Source organism: Ovis canadensis, chromosome 2 (genome assembly GCF_042477335.2).
Source record: "Ovis canadensis isolate MfBH-ARS-UI-01 breed Bighorn chromosome 2, ARS-UI_OviCan_v2, whole genome shotgun sequence".
Classification (NCBI taxonomy): domain Eukaryota; kingdom Metazoa; phylum Chordata; class Mammalia; order Artiodactyla; family Bovidae; genus Ovis; species Ovis canadensis.
In genome coordinates, this window is record NC_091246.1 from 143877940 (window position 1) to 143895870 (window position 17931).

The window sequence follows — 17931 nt, forward strand, 5'->3', positions numbered from 1 at the left end:
TTAGAAAGCTCTCTTATGTACAAGATGCCCAATCCCTGATGTGTCTGTCCCTGTGTGGGTGTGTAGAAAGTTACATTGTAACTATAAATTTTAACAGATGCTGTAGTTCGCTTCAAGATTTTGCAGTCACGACTCAGCAGTGGCAGTCACTGGAACTTTCTAGAAACCATACCCTCTTCATACCCTAAGAATGTGAAGTCGGTGATCAAATTTTTCTGTTCAGACTTTCCACCTAACCGTTTTAAAACAAAGAACTGCCAGACCACACATACAGTGCATACACCAATAAAGATTTTCTTGTTGGAAAACATTTGTAAAGTTCTATTTCCACCCAACTTATTTTGTTAGCTCTTTTATTCGATAACCACTCCCGTTCTGTAGACGGGGAGGCGCACACTGTTTTTTTTTTTCTTCACACAGTACAGAGAGGAAAAAAAAGCAACTCTCAACTTTGCAGTTCCATTTTGAGAAATGATCACATCGAACTCCTGAGAAACGACAGCCCAGAGAGAGCAGAAGCATTCCTCCCCAGGCTGGGTGTGGGGTCGGGAGGCAGGCGCGCTTCCGCGGGAGAGAGGGGGAGTCAGGTGGCAGCGGAGCGGGCGCGGGAGCCGGTGCAGCGCGGCGGGGGCGCGTGCGGGGCGCGCCTCCCTCCGGCCGGCTCCGGGAGGCCGCCCCCGGCGCACACCAGTCTGCCGGCCCCGGGCTCCCGCGCCGAGCAGCGATCCGCGGGTGCGCCCGGAGCGCCCAGCGCCCGCGTCTCCTCCCTCGCGCACTCGTTCCCTCCCCAGTTCCCCCCCGCCCCCAACCCCTGGCAGGTCCCTCCCCCAAGCCTGGTCCCGCGGCCGCCGCCGCCGCCGCCGCCGCTACCGGAGGCGCAGGAGCCTCGCGATAGTGTTTGCACAGGCGGCGCGTGACGCCGCCGCCGCCCGTAACTGATGCAGAGGTTACCCCGCCGCCTCAGCCGCCACCCACCGCCCGCCGCCGCCGCCGCCACCCGGGCGACGCCGGGGGCCGACGCACTGCAGAGGTGCCGGCAGGTTCCGCCCGCGGAAGTCTTCTCGGCTGGCGCAGCCCGCGCTCCGCCCGCGCTCCGACCCCGGCCCCAGCGGGCGCCCCCTCGACGCCTCCGCCGCGGCGCTCCTTCCCTCCGCCTCTTCCCCGGCGCGCCCGCCGGCTCCCTGACTTCTCCCGCTTTTCCTCCTCCCCGTCCCCTCTCCTCCCCTCACCTCTACCCTCCCCACCTCCCCCCTTCTTGGTTTCCTCCCCCATCCCCTTGACTCTCCCCTCCCTGCCCCTCGCTCTCCTGCTCGCCCTCAGCGCGGCCCCCGCCATGACGGAGGCGGGTGCCGGTGCCGTTGCCGCCGCTGCCGTCGCAGGGGGGGAGTCGGGTTCCCAGAAAGTAGCTTGATGAGTGTCCAAAGTAGCAGTGGAAGTTTGGAGGGGCCGCCATCTTGGTCCCAGCTCTCCACGTCTCCAACCCCGGGCTCGGCGGCGGCGGCCAGGTCCCTGCTGAATCACACGCCGCCATCCGGGAGGCCCAGGGAAGGTAAGTGCCGTCGCGCCCGCGCCCGCTCGCGGGCCTCCCTTCCCCGCGCCGCTGCCCGCGCGCCCCCGGGTCTCCTTCCCGCGACCCCTGGGTGGGGGAGGGGGACGAGGTGGACGCGAGGCCGCCCGGCCCCGGGGAGGTAGTGCTCCGGCTGTGGGTGGTGGTTCGCGGGTGGCGGAGAAGAGGGACCGAGGGGTGCGCGCTGGAGGGGACGGGGCGCGGCGCGGCGCACAGACTCGCTTGGGGTTCCTAAGAGCCAGTCCTGCTAGGGTGGGAAGCCTGACCCCGGACGCGAGCCCCTTTCTGCTCCATTTGCTAGTACTCTCAGTACTCTTAACCTCCCGGCCTCCGGTCTCTGGTGGGTTTTCCCTCTCGGTGAAGCATTCATCCTCGAGCCCCCTCCCCTTCCCTCGCGCACTCCTCCCCTAGAGGCGGTCCCCGCTCTGCGAGCTCTGTTGCCCGGGACCTGGAGGATGCCCCTCACTGGCAAGATCTCTGCCTTTTGGGTAGAGCCGCTGAAATTATCAAAGCCGACTTTGATCCCTGGCCTGCCCCGCCACCCCCACCCCGAGCAGTTTAAACTAGAGACCGATTCGTGGGCAGGCTTTTATAACCACGCAGATGGTTGCAACTTTGCTTCGCCATACCTCCTGCATATTTGTGTGTTACCTCTCTGTTGCAAGTAGGCTACTATTCTTCTCCGACAGGGTCGTGGGTTTTGTGGGAAATCGCTGCGTAAAGGTTACTGCACACACTCACCAGATCGGTTACAATTGTTTTCTAAGTTTTCTGGCTTCCTGCATGCAAGTGTGCTGCCACCAGATGTAGCAGTTACACAGCTAGTGAGACACCGGAGTGCTTTGACTAAAATTTTAACTTGCTGTATTTAACTTTAAGTATACGACGTAAAATTAAATTTAGGAGAACACATATGTATGGGGGAAGAATAAATGTGTGTAGAATCGTGTTTAACGTTCTTTTGTCTGGAAAACGTTTAGCGGTATTCATGAGCAATTGGTAAATGGGTTGTTCACGGGCAGTTGTGTCACACAGGAAGATTGTAGCCACATTTTCGAAAAAACGTCGGGAAGTCCAGTAGTCTAGAGAATCCTTTAAAGATACCAAGAGCTTTGATTTATGTAGGAGTCGGTGGGATTAATTTATTTTGAAAATATCTATCAGTATGTACGACTCAGAGCCTTGACATTTGTTAGTCAGGTGGTTTGTGCCCTGAATCCAGTGGTTCAGGCATAGCTTTCTTTGTCATTTTGTTCCTGTGAGCATGTGTGAAAGTGACAATAGGCTCAAAGATTGGCATGAATTTGCTCTGGAAAATTCATGGGAAGATTTGATTTATGGCATCCATTAAGCGTTCTGAATACTTTGACAGACATTTCCTCTTTCCATCTCACCCCCAACCCTGAGTACTGATTATTAGAAGATAAAAGTTTATTTATTGACTAACCCAAATTTAGTACACCTGGTGATTTTTCTTTCTTCACTTGAAAATCTGTAAATGAATGTCTTAAAATCTGTTTTGTGAACAGCAGTTGGTGCTTTTAGCATGCTTTTACTTTTGTCTGTACTTTCATTAGGATGCTAAATGGTACTGGTAGGAATGATAGTATAATGAGTGATAGTCAATGATGTCTTGGGAAAGACTTTTTTAAAGGCTATACCTTTTTAAAAAATTATTCATTTCTTAAATATTTATTGAGACATTTTTTGTGAACCAAGCACTGCACTTGTTCACAAGGACGTAGTGTTGAATTGTTCCTCTGTTAACATCTGTAATCAGTGTTAGTAATTTTGGGTCTGTAGAATCTAGATTGTGAACTTTAGAGGCTACTTCAACTCATTAAAAAACTTTTACACTATTCTGCACTTTTCCTGATGTTTTAAAATTTTGAAAGATTGGAATAATTTAGCTTGAACTTCCAAATAAGGCGAATTTTTTTCCAGCAGTTTGGATTTTTATGTAACCTAAATATTAGTCTCAATTTATGAAATAACAAGACATGCTGTTGTGTAAGTTATACTTCACACCCAGGTACCCCTATGGTGACAGTGGTATATTGCTTTTTTTTTTGACCAACCAGGAAATAAGTTGAAAACTTTTAATGCTCAGTAGGGTTATGTATTCATTTTGAAGCTATTGTTTCAGATTTCACTAATGCGAGCACTAATTGCATATATGAAGCCCTAGGAATCAAGGTGTTACCATTGTCTATTGAGTGGGATCCCAGTTTTTATTTTTAATAAGTGCTTGGCATCTTTTCCAGGTAACATTAGTCTGTTGTATAAATTGATGTAAATTGAGAGCTTTTTTTTAAAAAAATTGTTTTTGGCTGTGCGGGGTCTTTGTTGCTGTGCGGGCTTTTTTCTGGTTTTGATGAGCTGGTGCTACTCTTGGTTGGGGTCCACAGGCTTCTCACTGCTGTGGCTTCTCTTGTTACAGAGCATGGGGTCAGTAATCCTGGTGCTTGGGTTTAGCTGCTTCGCAGGATGTGGGATCTTCTTGGACCAGGGATTGAACCCATGTTCCCTGCATTGACAGGAGGATTCCTTACCACTGAGCCACCAGGGAAATCCAAATTTGATAGCTTTAATTGCTGGTGACTGATAGCTAGTGAAAAGCATTACTATTAATGGAACTTGAGTGTATGTATCAAGGAGAGAACAAACTTTGTTTCTTGAAAAATTGAGCCAATTTAATGTAATAGAGAATATAAAATTTTAAACTTAAAAGAGATACACATGTGTATGTACACATATGAAGTTATATATGTGATGAACTCCTTTTAAGCAAACTTAACTTTGAAAATGGGCTATTTTTAAAGATATACCATAAGTATCTTATCCATAAGCCTAAATCATAAGATTTAGGAATTTTTTGGAATTCAGGAATTTGTATGGTAGAGTGTAGACTATTAATTGGAGAAGGAAATGGCAACCCACTCCAGTATTCTTGCCTGGAGAGTTCTGTGGACCAAAGAGCCTGGTGGGCTACAGTCCATGGGGTCGTGAAGAGTCGGACACGACTGAGTGACTAACACACGCAGACTATTAATAATTTCTTTCCTTGGAGTTCCAAAGCTTTTCCTTTATCAGTCTTAAAATTCTCTGAGAGGTGCTCAGCAGTGTAGCTCTAGGTTTCACAGTGGATCTTTTAAACCTGTGGCTAAATTCTCTATCCCACTTTATCTTCTAATAATTCTGTGAATAAGGATGTGAGAAGTTAAGAAATTTTCAGATAAGGTCAGTTTTGTTGGCTGAGGCCTAGGTATGTGTTGGCTAGATGAATAGATTTTTTTTTTCCATATCAGTACATAAGTACTTTTGAATGGGTTACTGCTGTGAGTCAAATAAATGGTTATACAAAAGACGTGTCTTTTTTATTCCATTTTTCCGGATATAAATAATTTGCTTTTTACTTTTATATAAATAGCAAAAATAGTTTGGCCAAAAAGATAATATCATAGTCATAAACTTGCTCTCTGTTTCTGTATTTACAGACTGCATCTTTAGACAGAAGAGTTAAAAGTATTTGATTCCAGATGATTGCATAATACCTGTAGGAAGATGTTAAAGGTTGTATGTCAGATGGCGCTTTAATTTTTTGAAGTCACCTGCTGCAGCAAGACCGAGTTGTATGTTTAAGGATTCTAGCTCATGAATGCATAGATATGTGGTAGGCGCCTCCCTTACAGAGGCATTTTTATGTATTAGAGAAAGGGAAATTCAAGATGGAAGCCTGGAAATCTGCCCCTGAGAAATAGGTTATGTTTTAACCTTTTTGGTCTCAGGACCCCCTTTACTCCCTTAATTATTCAGGTCTCTAAAGAGATTTTGTTTATGTGGGTTATGTCTTGGTATTTACTATATTTGTAATAAAATAACTTCAGAAACATTTATTTATCTAAAAATAACAATTTGATTACATGTTAATGAATTTTAAAATGATGAATAAATATTCTAAAACAAAAACTTCAGTGAGACTAGTGGAATTGTTTTATATTTTTACAAACCACTTTAATTTCTGGCATACTACAAGGTAGCTGGATTTTCTTTCCGTCTGTTGAGATATATTTTGATTGAGGCATGTGTTGAGAACCCAATTTCACATAGATATGTACTTAGAAAAGAACTATTTTACTAGCCTTTGGGGAAGTTATTCTTTGATATTACACCAAAATTCAACAGTTGGCTGTTGTTTTTAAAGGTTACTTGCAATGTGGAAGTACATTTTATCCCAGAAGTGTCTTCAAGGCACACAAGAAGTCTGTGAACCATACATTTAGACTCAGCAAGAGACTAGTTGAAGGGTGGGGAAGAGTATAGCTGTTTTCAGATATTTCAAAAACAAATAGAAGAGAATGTATTTATTATGCTGTTACAGAAGATAAACTAGCAGGTGAAAATTGCAAAGGCATAGAATGAATTCTGTATTGTTTTGATAAGAATGTAAGAACTGTGTAACAACTAGACTTGACCAGCAATGGAAAGACCTGTCTCTTGAAATATTTATGAGAATTTAAAGCAAACTACACTGCTGGTGCAGAAGACATAAGAGACGTGGGTTCGATCCCTGAAGATCTCCTGGAGAAGGAAATGGCAACCTACTCCAGTATTCTTGCCTGGAGAATCCCATGGACAGAGGATCCTAGCGGGCTACAGTGTGTAGGGTTACAAAGAGTGGCACATGACTGAGCGTGCGCATGTTCATGGACTTTTGGGGTGGGGTGGAGATAAATCCAATAGATTCTTACTTTGCGTGCTATTGGATTAAGTGACTTAAGGTCCCATCCAATTAAAAAATGCAGACATTCTGTGATTCTTTGAAAATTTGTAAATGTAGTTAAACTACTTATATATCCATGAATGTTTTTGAAAATCCTCAAATTTCAGTAGTATGAAACTACTGTTGACTTTATTGCCGTTTTGCATTTTTATTGTGCTTTTCTTCTGCAGATTTTCCTGTATTTTCTGGAATCAACACTGTCAGTCTTCCTGAAATCTTGATAAATTCCCTGCAAAATATAATAAGCTTTGAAGACATTTTAGGGAATCAGATGCTGCTTATGATATAGTTTAGTAGAGCTGTACTACTGGGGGCTGATTTTCAGTTTTAAAAAGAGGAACTATCAGCATTCTATATAGTCTTTTATTTTTAATTGTTTATGTGATTTCAGAAGTAATGTGCTTAATCTAATGGTTTAAAAGCTAGAGAGTCTCAAAACACGATACCTAAAGGAAAAGTAAGTGTTTAAATTGATCTGTCTTGAATAAAAAAGTGCATATTATAACCAGAACATAAAAAGAATTTTAATTCTCATCTTATTCAGAGAAGTATGCGTGTAATAGTTATGATTATCTATAATAATTCATATTTTAATTTAGTATGGAACATAGTCTCTTCTGTGAAATGTATTGAAAGGTTAGATTTTAGGTACTCGGAAGTTTAAGGATAAACTAACTTTCCTGAGGTCAGCTTCAGTGAAGTAAGTGACACAGAGCTGGAGACTTCATGTATTTGTTTCATTTAGATTTAAAGCTCATTTTCTATAAAAGAGCTATAGGAATAAGTCATTTAGTTTTGTAAACTCCTTCGTTCTCTTTAATAATTTCCACATATCTTAGAATAATTTAGAGGAATGGTGTTATGAAGTAGGAGAAGCACTATGCTGCAAAAGAGAAAGTGCATTGATAATTGGAAAACAAGTGTCCCTACTTTGCCCTTAACTAGCTAGGTGATGTTTGGGCAAGTTGTTTATCTGCTTCAGTTTCATAACATGAGAATTATAGAGCTGAAAAGGACCCTGGAAACAATTGGAGTCAAACTTCTTATTTTACCGGTGAGGAAACTTTGCCTAGACTTTTACTCTAGGAGAGTTGGGACCAAGATGCGGTTTTCTGATTTTCACCTTACTGCTTTCCCATTATACTTTGTGGCTCCTCTAAATCGGTAAAATGAGGGGGTTGAATTGAAATCCTTCAGAGGTCTTTAACAGCTGAAAAATATTCTTTGACATCAGTTTAATTATTATTTAGTGGAGGAAAGTTTGTAGGTTTTGTTTATTGGTAAAATGTTTTTTTTTGAGGAAGCAGTGTGACTTTTTCGAGGTTATGTTCTAATTTGTTAAGATAGTCATCTTCATTATTACCAAAAGATTGTTAAGTTTATGAGCATAGTTAAGTAGTAGTGTGCTAGATGATCTTGTCTTTTTATTGATCTGCATTCTAAAACACTATTATGACTATGTTAAAAGCTGTGTAAATTGTGTAAATTATGTAAATAGCAGTGTGGTGTCCTGAAGTGATGGAGCTAGCTGATTGTTCCTCAGAAATCCTTTCTAGGGTGTTTCTCCTGCTCCCCCTAGTTAGATGTCTCTGTTCCTTAGTGTCCTATTTGTGCATGTGTGCTAAGTCGCTTCAGTCTTGTATGACTCTCTGCAAGCCTGTGGACACTAGCCGACAAGGCTTCTCTGTCCATGGGATTCTCCAGGCAAGAATATTGGAGTGGGTTAGCATTCCCTCCCGTCTAGTCAAGGCTATGGTTTTCCCAGTGGTCATGTATGGATGTGAGAGTTGGACTGTGAAGAAGGCTGAGCACCGAAGAATTGATGCTTTTGAATTGTGGTGTTGGAGAAGAGTCTTGAGAGTCCCTTGGACTGCAAAGAGATCCAACCAGTCCATTCTGAAGGAGATCAGCCCTAGGATTTCTTTGGAAGGAATGATGCTAAAGCTGAAAATCCAGTACTTTGGCCACCTCATGCAAAGAGTTGACTCATTGGAAAAGACTCTGATGCTGGGAAGGATTGGGGGCAGGAGGAGAAGGGGACGACAGAGGATGAGATGGCTGGATGGCATCACTGACTCGATGGATGTGAGTCTGAGTGAACTCCGGGAGTTGGTGATGGACAGGGAGGCCTGGCGTGCTGCGATTCCTGGGGTCGCAAAGAGTCGGACATGACTGAGCGACTGAACTGAGCATTCCCTCCAAGGGATCTTGCCCACCTAGGGATCAAACCTGCGTCTCTCACGTCTCCTGTGTTGGCAAGCGGGTTCTTTACCACCAGCGCCACTTGGGAAGGCATAGTATTCTGTTGTGTCCTACAGACAATTCTTGTCTGTTTGATAGCACCTCTGTGATTATACCTTTTATTATAGACTTTTTTTTTTTTTGCCTACTCTACAGAAAGGTCTTGAATTCAGAGACTCTATTTTATTCATTTCCATGTTCTCAGTGCATAGTAGGATGTCCTCTATAGAGTTGGCATCTAACAGTTTTGTCAAAGGACTGTTAAAGTTTTTTATTTTTTAAAACTGAATGATTTTATACTTAATATATACATATTTCAGACCCAGGAAGATACTCATTTTTGTAATTTATAGGCAAGTTATATTTTAGAGAGTGATAATGGTAACAGTAGTAGCTAAAGTTTATTGTTTGTACGTGTAAATTCATTTAATTCTCATTAACTCTTTGAGGTATATACAGTTATTCTCATTTTGCCTATGAGGAACCAAAGCCCAGAGAAGTAAAGAAACTTGCCCAGTATGACACACAGTAGTAAATGTTAGAGCTGAGATTTTAATCGTCTGCATTTTAACCACTGGGTTATATTGCCCAAGATAAAGAAATTTCATTTTGAGTAATTTCTTAGTTTTTCCATAACAAATTTTAATTTACTAATCAGTCATTTTGGCTCATTCAGTTTACTGATAAACTTTTTTTTTTTTTGGCATGAATTTTTTATGTGTATGGAGATAGGATTAAAAAATGAAAAATTCAAAATCAGTTTGTGCAAATCTTAAATTTTATGAAAAGTGTTAGAAGTATACTAATGAAAAATCTTATTTTCATGTTTAATAATTAAATTGGAATGCCATTTATCTTAATATTTTGGCCTCATAAGCTCACCACAGTTGTAACAAATAAACATCAGAATTTGAATGGAGAATTTTCAAAGTCCACTTATTGTGAAGGATTTTAACCTGGTGCATGAGGCGCTCAACAAAATTGAGATGCTTTAGTGGCAGATGATTTAGTGTTCATTATGGAAGGGAAAGGAGGCCTGACTCTCAGCCTGGTTCATCTTACAAGCAGTGTTTTAAAAAAAACACTTAAAGCTTTAATTACTTTATTGCATACAAAACAGATCTCTTGATAACATGTATTACTTAGTATTACAACCGACAGAATTTGAATGGTTTAATAGGAATTCAAAGCATGATGTAGAAAGATGCAGAGCTGAAACAAGTGGTGGGTTGTGAAACAAATCTCAATGTGGCTTCATTATTAGGTTTGAAATTTGTGAATTTCAAGATGACAGGTTATATACCTCTATTTAAGTTAAAATGCTTGTATTCTACAGATGCAGTATAAAGCCAAATATGAGCAGTTTTAGGGGATGACATGGGGCTTCCCAGGTGGCTCAGTCAGTAAAGAGTCTGCCGCAGTGCAGGAGACTTGGGTTCAATCCCTGGGTTAGGAAGATCCCCTTGAGGAGGGCACAGCAACTCACCTCAGTATTCCTGCCTGGAGAAGCCCATGGACAGAGGAGCCAGGTGGGCTACAGTCCATAGGGTCCCAAAGAATTGGACACAGCTGAGCACGCACACGCACGCATTAAGAGTTGGTTGTGCTCATAAGTTTGTATCTTTCCTTGGAAACTAGTTTAGTTGGTGAAATGACATTCTTCTAGGTTTAAATTAAGCTTTAACCTGGTACTTGCTGTTGTTGTTAAATGGCATACATTGCGTTAACTCCGCCCTTGACACTATCTATGTGCTTCCTGTCTGATGGTAAATACAGCTATGGTGCCTCTGGAGAATGTCAGGGGATTTGTATGAAGCCAGTCAGAGTCATCCTGTCTTTCATAAGACCTGAGGCATGTTTCTTTTTTTTTTTCCTTCTTTTTTGACAAGTAGGGTATTTTTGCTTTTTTAAAAAAACATAGTTTTTCCTTTTTCTGTGCACAGATTAAAAAAAATCAGTGAAATTACTTTGTGTATATATTATTATTTATATATATATATGAAAGTGAAAGTGTTAGTCACTCAGTCGTGTCTGGCTCTTTATGATCATGTGGCTCCTCTGTCTGTGGAATTCTCCAGGCAGGAATACTGGACTGGGTAGCCATTCCCTTCTCCAGGGGATCTTCCCTATCCAGGGACCGAACCCAGGTCTCCTGCAATGTATACAGATTCTTTACCATCTGAGCCACCAGGGAAGCCCGCATATATGTATGTATGTATATAAACTCATTTGTTTAAAAGATACATATACTTAATGGTAGGACTTGTTTTAGGAACTTTGTAAATTGTAACTCATTTACTTCTGATGATCATGCAGTAGGTATTATTGAGTCCCTGTTTTACAGATGAGGAAGTGGAAGCACAGAGAGGTTAACTAATTTAACCAGGGACACATGAGAATATGTAGTAGAGTTGAGATTCAGACTGGGCTCCTGAGTGCATCTCTTAACAGTTTATGCTATTCTGTCAGCGTTATTCCATTGAATTTTATCCACAAAGATACCGAATAGATGTACTCAGTGTATTTTATTTAACCATTCTTCTTTTGGTAGTGTGTTAATCATGATTCTTTTGCTTACCTGTGATAAAAACTTACCACAAGCTTTGGTAAGTTAAAGAATTTACTGGTTCACATAATTGAGAATAGTAAATGTAGAGAAGGATGGAATAGCTTTGGAAGCAGCTTAGATCCAAAGTCTCAAATGATGTCACTGAGCCTCTTTGACTCCATATCTGGGTTTTCTTGCCTCTTGTTTCTGGAGCCACAGTCACATACTTTTTGGCTTAGCAACTACACTTGAAAGACAAACTTTTTCCTGATGTCCACATACCAGTTCTGGGTTGATGCCGATGTATTGCGATTGTCAATTCCTTAACCAGTCATTGGTAGCTGGGAGATGAAGTACAGCAAAGTGGCCACTATGGCTGTAGATAGGATGAGTTGGGGAATCCACAGAAAGCCGTGATTAACAGATCCCTGAAGATCACCGATTAGGTGAGTGATAGTTTTCCTGAATAGTGGATCATGGTGAACAAAAACATCTTAACTACTGTATTTAGTTGTTTAGGTTATTTCTTTCCTTTTTCTTTAACTTTTCTTTTTGGCTATAATAGATATTAATATAGTGACTCTCTCTGAGTAAAAGTTTCTCCCAACCCCTAAGATGATTCTCAGTCATGGAATATCAGGGCAAAAAGTGTGAAACAGTTAAGGGCTTTTGATACCTATTACCCAATTGTTATTTAAAGAATTGTATTCAGCTTGTATAGCAGTGATGTATGAGTTAGGCATGTCTTTTTGAACAAGGGAAGGTTCATCTCATCCTGGGGATTGCTAGGCTTAAATATTGTTAACACAATGCCTTTCAGTTAACAAAAGTTTCCCTGATGGCTCAGAGAGTAAAGAGTCTGCCTCCAATACAGGAGACCCAGGTTTGATCGCTGGGTCAGGAAGATCCCCTGGAGAAGGAAATGGCAACCCACTCTAGTACTCTTGCCTGGAGAATCCCATGGACAGAGGAGCCTGGTGAGCCACAGTCCATGTGGTCGCAAAGAGTCAGACATGACTGAGCGACTGACTAACACACGCTTTTTAGTTAACAAAAGGATTGAGATCCTCACACTGAACATATGTCTAATCCAATTTATCAAATGCTTTATTATTTTTTTTCATTCTCACTATTTAAAAATCTTTAAAATTGAAAGACGGTTACTCCTTGAAAGGAAAGCTATGACCAACCTAGACAGCATATTAAAGAGCAGAGACATCACTTTGCCAGTAAAGGTCCACATAGTCAAGGCTATGGTTTTTCCAGTAGTCATGTCCAGATGTGAGAATTAGACCATAAAGAAGGCTGAGCGCTGAAGAACTGATTCTTTAGAATTGTGTTGTTGTAGAAAACTCTTGAGAGTCCCTTGGACTGCAAAGAGAACAAACCAGTCAATCCTAAAGGAAGTCAACCCTGAATATTCATTGGAAGGACTGATGGTGAACTTCCAATACTTTAGCCACCTGATATGAAGAGCTGATTGATTGGAAAAGACCTTGATGCTGGGAAAGATCGAAGGCAAAAGGAGAAGGAGGTGGCAGAGGATGAGATGGTAAAATAGCATCACTGACTCAGTGGACGTGAATTTGAACAAGGTCCAGGAGATAGTGAAGGACAGGGAAGCCTGGCATGCTGCAGTCCATGAGGTTGCTGAGGCTTTCAGGATCCTGGTTCCTCCAGCCAGGATCCACTCCATGCCCCATGCAGTGGAAGTGAGTTCTAAACACTGGACTGCCAGGAAATTCCTAGATTTTCTTGATTGTAGGATGAAATAAGAAGTAGTAACTGTTTCATAAGGTTGTGAGAATTAAATATGAAATTTGTGGCATGGAAGGAAAGTTATGACCAACCTAGATAGCATATTCAAAAGCAGAGACATTACTTTGCCAACAAAGGTCCATCTAGTCAAGGCTATGGTTTTTCCACTGGATGTATGGATGTGAAAGTTGGACTGTGAAGAAAGCTGAGCACCAAAGAATTGATGCTTTTGAACTGTGGTGTTGGAGAAGACTCTTGAGAGTCCCTTGGACTGCAAGGAGATCCAACCAGTCCATCCTAAAGGAGATCAGTCCTGGATGTTCTTTGGAAGGAATGATGCTAAAGCTGAAACTCCAGTACTTTGGCCACCTCATGCGAAGAGTTTACTCATTGGAAAAGACTGATGCTGGGAGGGATTGGGGGCAGGAGGAGAAGGGGACGACAGAGGATGAGATGGCTGGATGGCATCACTGACTCAATGGACGTGAGTTTGGGTGAACTCCGGGAGTTGGTGATGGACAGGGAGGCCTGGCGTGCTGTGATTCATGGGGTCACAAAGAGTTGGACACAGCTGAGCAACTGAACTGAACTGAACCAGTCGGTATATGTTAAAGATACAAGGATACTTTAGAATTAAAAATTTTTCTCCTTTTTGAAAATGTCAAGAATAGGGAACAGGAACTATCTGCATTGAGCTCTTTTGGCCAGAGCACACTTGACATGGATTGTCTCCATGGCTTGTTGAAGAATTCTGGCAGGGTTGTGTATGACAGAGGCAGATTTTAAGTGATAATTATAATTGTTAATCTCATTTCTTTTCACTATATAATATTGTGATATTTATTTTACATAAAAATTTTCTTCCTTTGATTATTTTACATTTTAAAGATTTGTTTTACTGGACAAAAGCACATGATTTTTAAAAATATCATTTAATGTGTATTGTCATTATTGTTTTCCCTATTGGATTACTAGGATTTTAAAGTTTGTTGTTTAGTTTCTCAGAAATTAATCAGTTGTCAGAGTTCTAGAATTTTATAGATACCTGTTGGCATAGTTTGTTTAATCATTCTGCATGTATTTTTGGACCTAGAGCCCAGCACTGGGAAAAACAAAGATATATAAGATAATAGTCCTCTCCTCCTAGAAGCGTGGCCAAAGTCTAGTGAGGAGGACTGTAATTCATAACATGTACTTTATACTTAAAACAGAAACCACTTTGTGGGTCAGATGAAACAGTTCATGAGTTGCCAATTTTCAACTTCTGATATAAACAGAACTCTTGTATAATGGGGCTTCCCTGGTAGCTCAGATGGTTAAGAATTTGCCTGCAATGTGGGAGACCCAGGTTCAATCCCTGGGTCGGGAAGATCTCCTGGAGAAGGGAATGGCAACCCAGTACTTGCCTCCTAGGAGTTTGGCTAAAGTCTAGTGAGGAAGATTGTAATTCATAACATGTAATTTATACTTTAAAAAAAGACAACACTTTGTGGATCAGATAAAACAGTCTGAAGTTGCCAATTTTCAACTTCTGATGTAAACAGAACTATTATATAACATGGTTGTAACATATCCTATATCATGGTGTTCTATCCATTGGTCATTTGGTTCCTAGAAACGAACTGTAGCAACACAAATTTATTATTAGAAGCATATAGGGCTGAGTATCTCTTAGAACCTAGTTAGACGGAAATTCAGGAACCATGGTTGCACTGTTCTGTGGATCATAGAGCAACCCTTTCTAGGACTGTAAAGGAAGGTTTCTTAAAAAGGAAAAGTGAGAAGGAAGGTAATTGTATTTCTGTCAGTAGGTGTGAACAGAGTATTCCCTAGAGAAGGGAATTAGCTAGGTTTCCTCCGCTTTAACTGTTTTCAAATGGTATCATCTTGTTTCAGTTGATAAGTCTTCATTGCTTGTGAGATTGAACTTAATATTTATATCAAAAGCTCAGTCTTCAAAAAATTTATACTGTCTAAGGTTCAAGCACTCTAATTTTACTATGATTCAATTGATTTTATTTTTTAATGTTGTGTGGTGCTTTAGTTTTCATTATTTAAGCATAATATTAATATAGAAAACACAGACAAACTGATGCTCAGTGAGCTGCTGTAAACCATGATGTGTGTAACTAGCACTCGGTCAAGAACAACACTGGCGGCGTTTCAGAGCTCTCTCCTCTCCAGTCGTTTGCTGCCTTCCCCCTTCCCTCCAGAGCTAGCGCTATGCTGTGCTTAGTCCCTTAGTCCTGTCTGACTCTTTGCGACCCCATGGGCTGTAGCCCCCCAAGCACTATTCTGACTTAATTATGCTTGTTTCTGAACTTAATATAAATGGACTCACACAGTACGTATTTTGTTTGTAGCTGCTTTTGCTTCACCTCTTTTTGAGTTTCATCCATGTTAATTCCTTAACTGTAGTTCACTTTCATTGCTCTGTAATATTACTTTGTATTCAGTTACCACAGTTTATTTATACAATCTGTTGATAGATGTGGATTGTTTCTACTTCTTGATTATTATTAATAATGCTTTGTGAACATATTTGTACCTGTCTGTTCATATACTATTAATTTCTATTGAGTTTAGACCTAATAGCAAATTTGCTGGATTATAGGCCCAATATAGTATTGGTAGATACTGCCAGTTTCCCAAAGTGGTTATAACAATTCACATTCCCATAAACAGTGTATGAGAGTTCCCATTGTTCTGTATTCTCACTGACAGTTGGATTGTCATTTATTTTTGGTGTTCTGATGTGAGGTGGTATTTTTGGTTTTCATTTTCATTTTCCCCGTGAGTTAAAAGGTTTACCATTTTTTTCATAAGTTTATTGACTTTTGGATATCTCTTGTGAAGTGCTTATTTACATCTTTTGATCAGTTTTTCTTTGTGTTCTCTTCACAAAAACTAAAATTAATTGAAGGAATTCTTTTTGTATTTTGGATAAGTACTCTTTTTTTTTTTTAATTACCTCCCTCAGAGGTTTCTGTGGCATCCTGCCCCCCTTTATGGTATTCAAGAAGTATCTCAAATTCATACAAAATGGTTTCTCTTTCTTATCTTAATATGGACATTTACAAGTGTAAATTTCCCTGCAAGCACGCAGTTGATTGATCCTGTTAAGTTTTGATATGTTGTGTTTTTGATTTTACTCATCTCAAATGTTTTCTCATTTTCCTTTTGATTTGTTCTTTTGGTCTATTATTGATTTAGGAGTATGTTAATTTCCTATATTTGTGAATTTCCTAAACTTCCTTCTGTAATTGATTTCTAGTTTAGTTTCGTTTTGGTCAGAGAACATACATTGTTTGCTTGCAATCCTTTTAAATTTGTTGATGCTTGTTTTATGGCCTAGCCTATGATCTGTCTTAGGAGTGTTTCATGTGTATTTTAGCAGAACATGTATTCTGTTGTTGAATGCAGTAGTCTCTAGATGTCTGTTAGGTCTAGTTGGTATAGTGTGCTTGTTTTATGTTTCTTTGTTATTCTTTTGCTTAGTTCTGCCCGTTATTAAAGATGGAGTGTTGAAATATTCCAACTAGTGTTGAATAGTGTTTTCTCCCTTTGTTTCTATCAGTTTTGTTTCATGTATTTCGAAGCCCTGTTATAAGGTACATACATATGTTTACAATTCTTTTAAAATGTCTGTGGACAAGCCATTCACTTCTTTATCTTTTGATTTTCACACAAGTCTACCGATCTGGTTCTGGTTGCACTGGGCCTCCGTTGCTGTGCCTGGGCTCTCCAGCTGCAGAGAGCCGGGCCCACTCTGGTCGCAGTGTGCAAGCTGCTTCTGCAGTGGCCTCCTGTGTTGCGGAGCACAGGCTCTGGGTGTGTGGGCCTCAGTAGTCGTGGCTCTCGGGTTCCTGAGCACAGGCTCAGCAGCTGGGGCATGGGCTGGCTTAGCTGCCCTGTGGCATATGGAATCGTCCTGGAGCAGGGACCAAACTGGTGTCCCCTGCATTGCAAGGTGGATTCCTAACCACTGAACCACCAGGGAAACCCATGTCTGTAATTTTTTTATCTTACTGATGAACTGACCCTTTTATTGTTAAAAGACGTACCTCTTCATTTCTAAAACCATTTTAGAAGCTGTCTGATATTAGTGTGTCTGCTTCAGTTTTTCAGTGGTGGTTCTTTGCACAGTGTCTTTTTCCATCCACTTATTTTTATCCTATTTGTATCTTTGGATCTAAAGTGTGTCTTCTGTAGACAGCATTTAATTTGATCTTGCTCTTTTTGGATTGACTCCTACAATCCCTGCCTCTTGGTTGTATTGCTTAATGCATTCACAGTAAATGCTTTCTGGGTGTGGTTGGATTTATGTCTGCCATTTTGCATTTTGTTTTCTGTCTGTCTCATGTCTCTGTCCTTCTGTACCTGCATTACTGTTTTCTTTGCATTGAGTGTTTCCTAAGGTAATATTTTAATTCCTTTCATGATTTTTAGCTTCTTTTTTAATTCTCTTAATGATTTTAAGGTTTACATTATAGTCTTATCAGAATTGACTTCAGATTTACATTAACTTAATTCCAACTTTATATAGAAACTTACAGCTCCACTCCATTCTCCTCTGTTTTGGTTATACATGTTGCTGTGTGTTCAGCTCAGTTCAGTTGCTTAGTTGTGTCTGAATCTTTGTGACCCCATGGACTGCAACACGCCAGGCCTCCCTGTCCATTACCAACTCCAGGAGTTTACTCAAACTCATGCCCGTTGAGTTGGCAATGCCATCCAACCATCTCATCCTCGGTCGTCCCCTTCTCCTCCTGCCTTCATTCTTTCCCAGCATCAGGGTCTTTTCCATTGAGTCAGCTCTTCGCATCAGGTGACCAAAGTATTGGAGTTTCAGCTTCAGCATCAGTCCTTCCAATGAATATTCAGGACTGATTTCCTTTAGGATGGACTGGTTGGATCTCGTTGCAGTCCAAGGGACTCTCAAGAGTCTTCTCCAGCACCACAGTTCAAAAGCATCAGTTCTTCGGCACTCAGCTTTCTTTACAGTGTAACTCTCACAGTCATACATGACTACCC

At 41.0% G+C, this 17931-nt stretch overlaps 1 protein-coding gene across 2 annotated transcripts in view; it reads left to right on the forward strand.

The window, feature by feature from the left end:
- Positions 1 to 405: 405 nt before the first annotated feature.
- The window catches only part of TLK1 (tousled like kinase 1), a 175303-nt gene continuing 157777 nt past the window's right edge, over positions 406 to 17931 (forward strand). For both annotated transcript variants that reach the window (XM_069577245.1, XM_069577247.1), the window contains exon 1: positions 406 to 1549. In XM_069577245.1, the coding sequence (XP_069433346.1) occupies positions 1411 to 1549 (139 nt within the window). In that variant the 5' untranslated portion in view covers positions 406 to 1410. The remainder of the gene's footprint in view (positions 1550 to 17931) is intronic.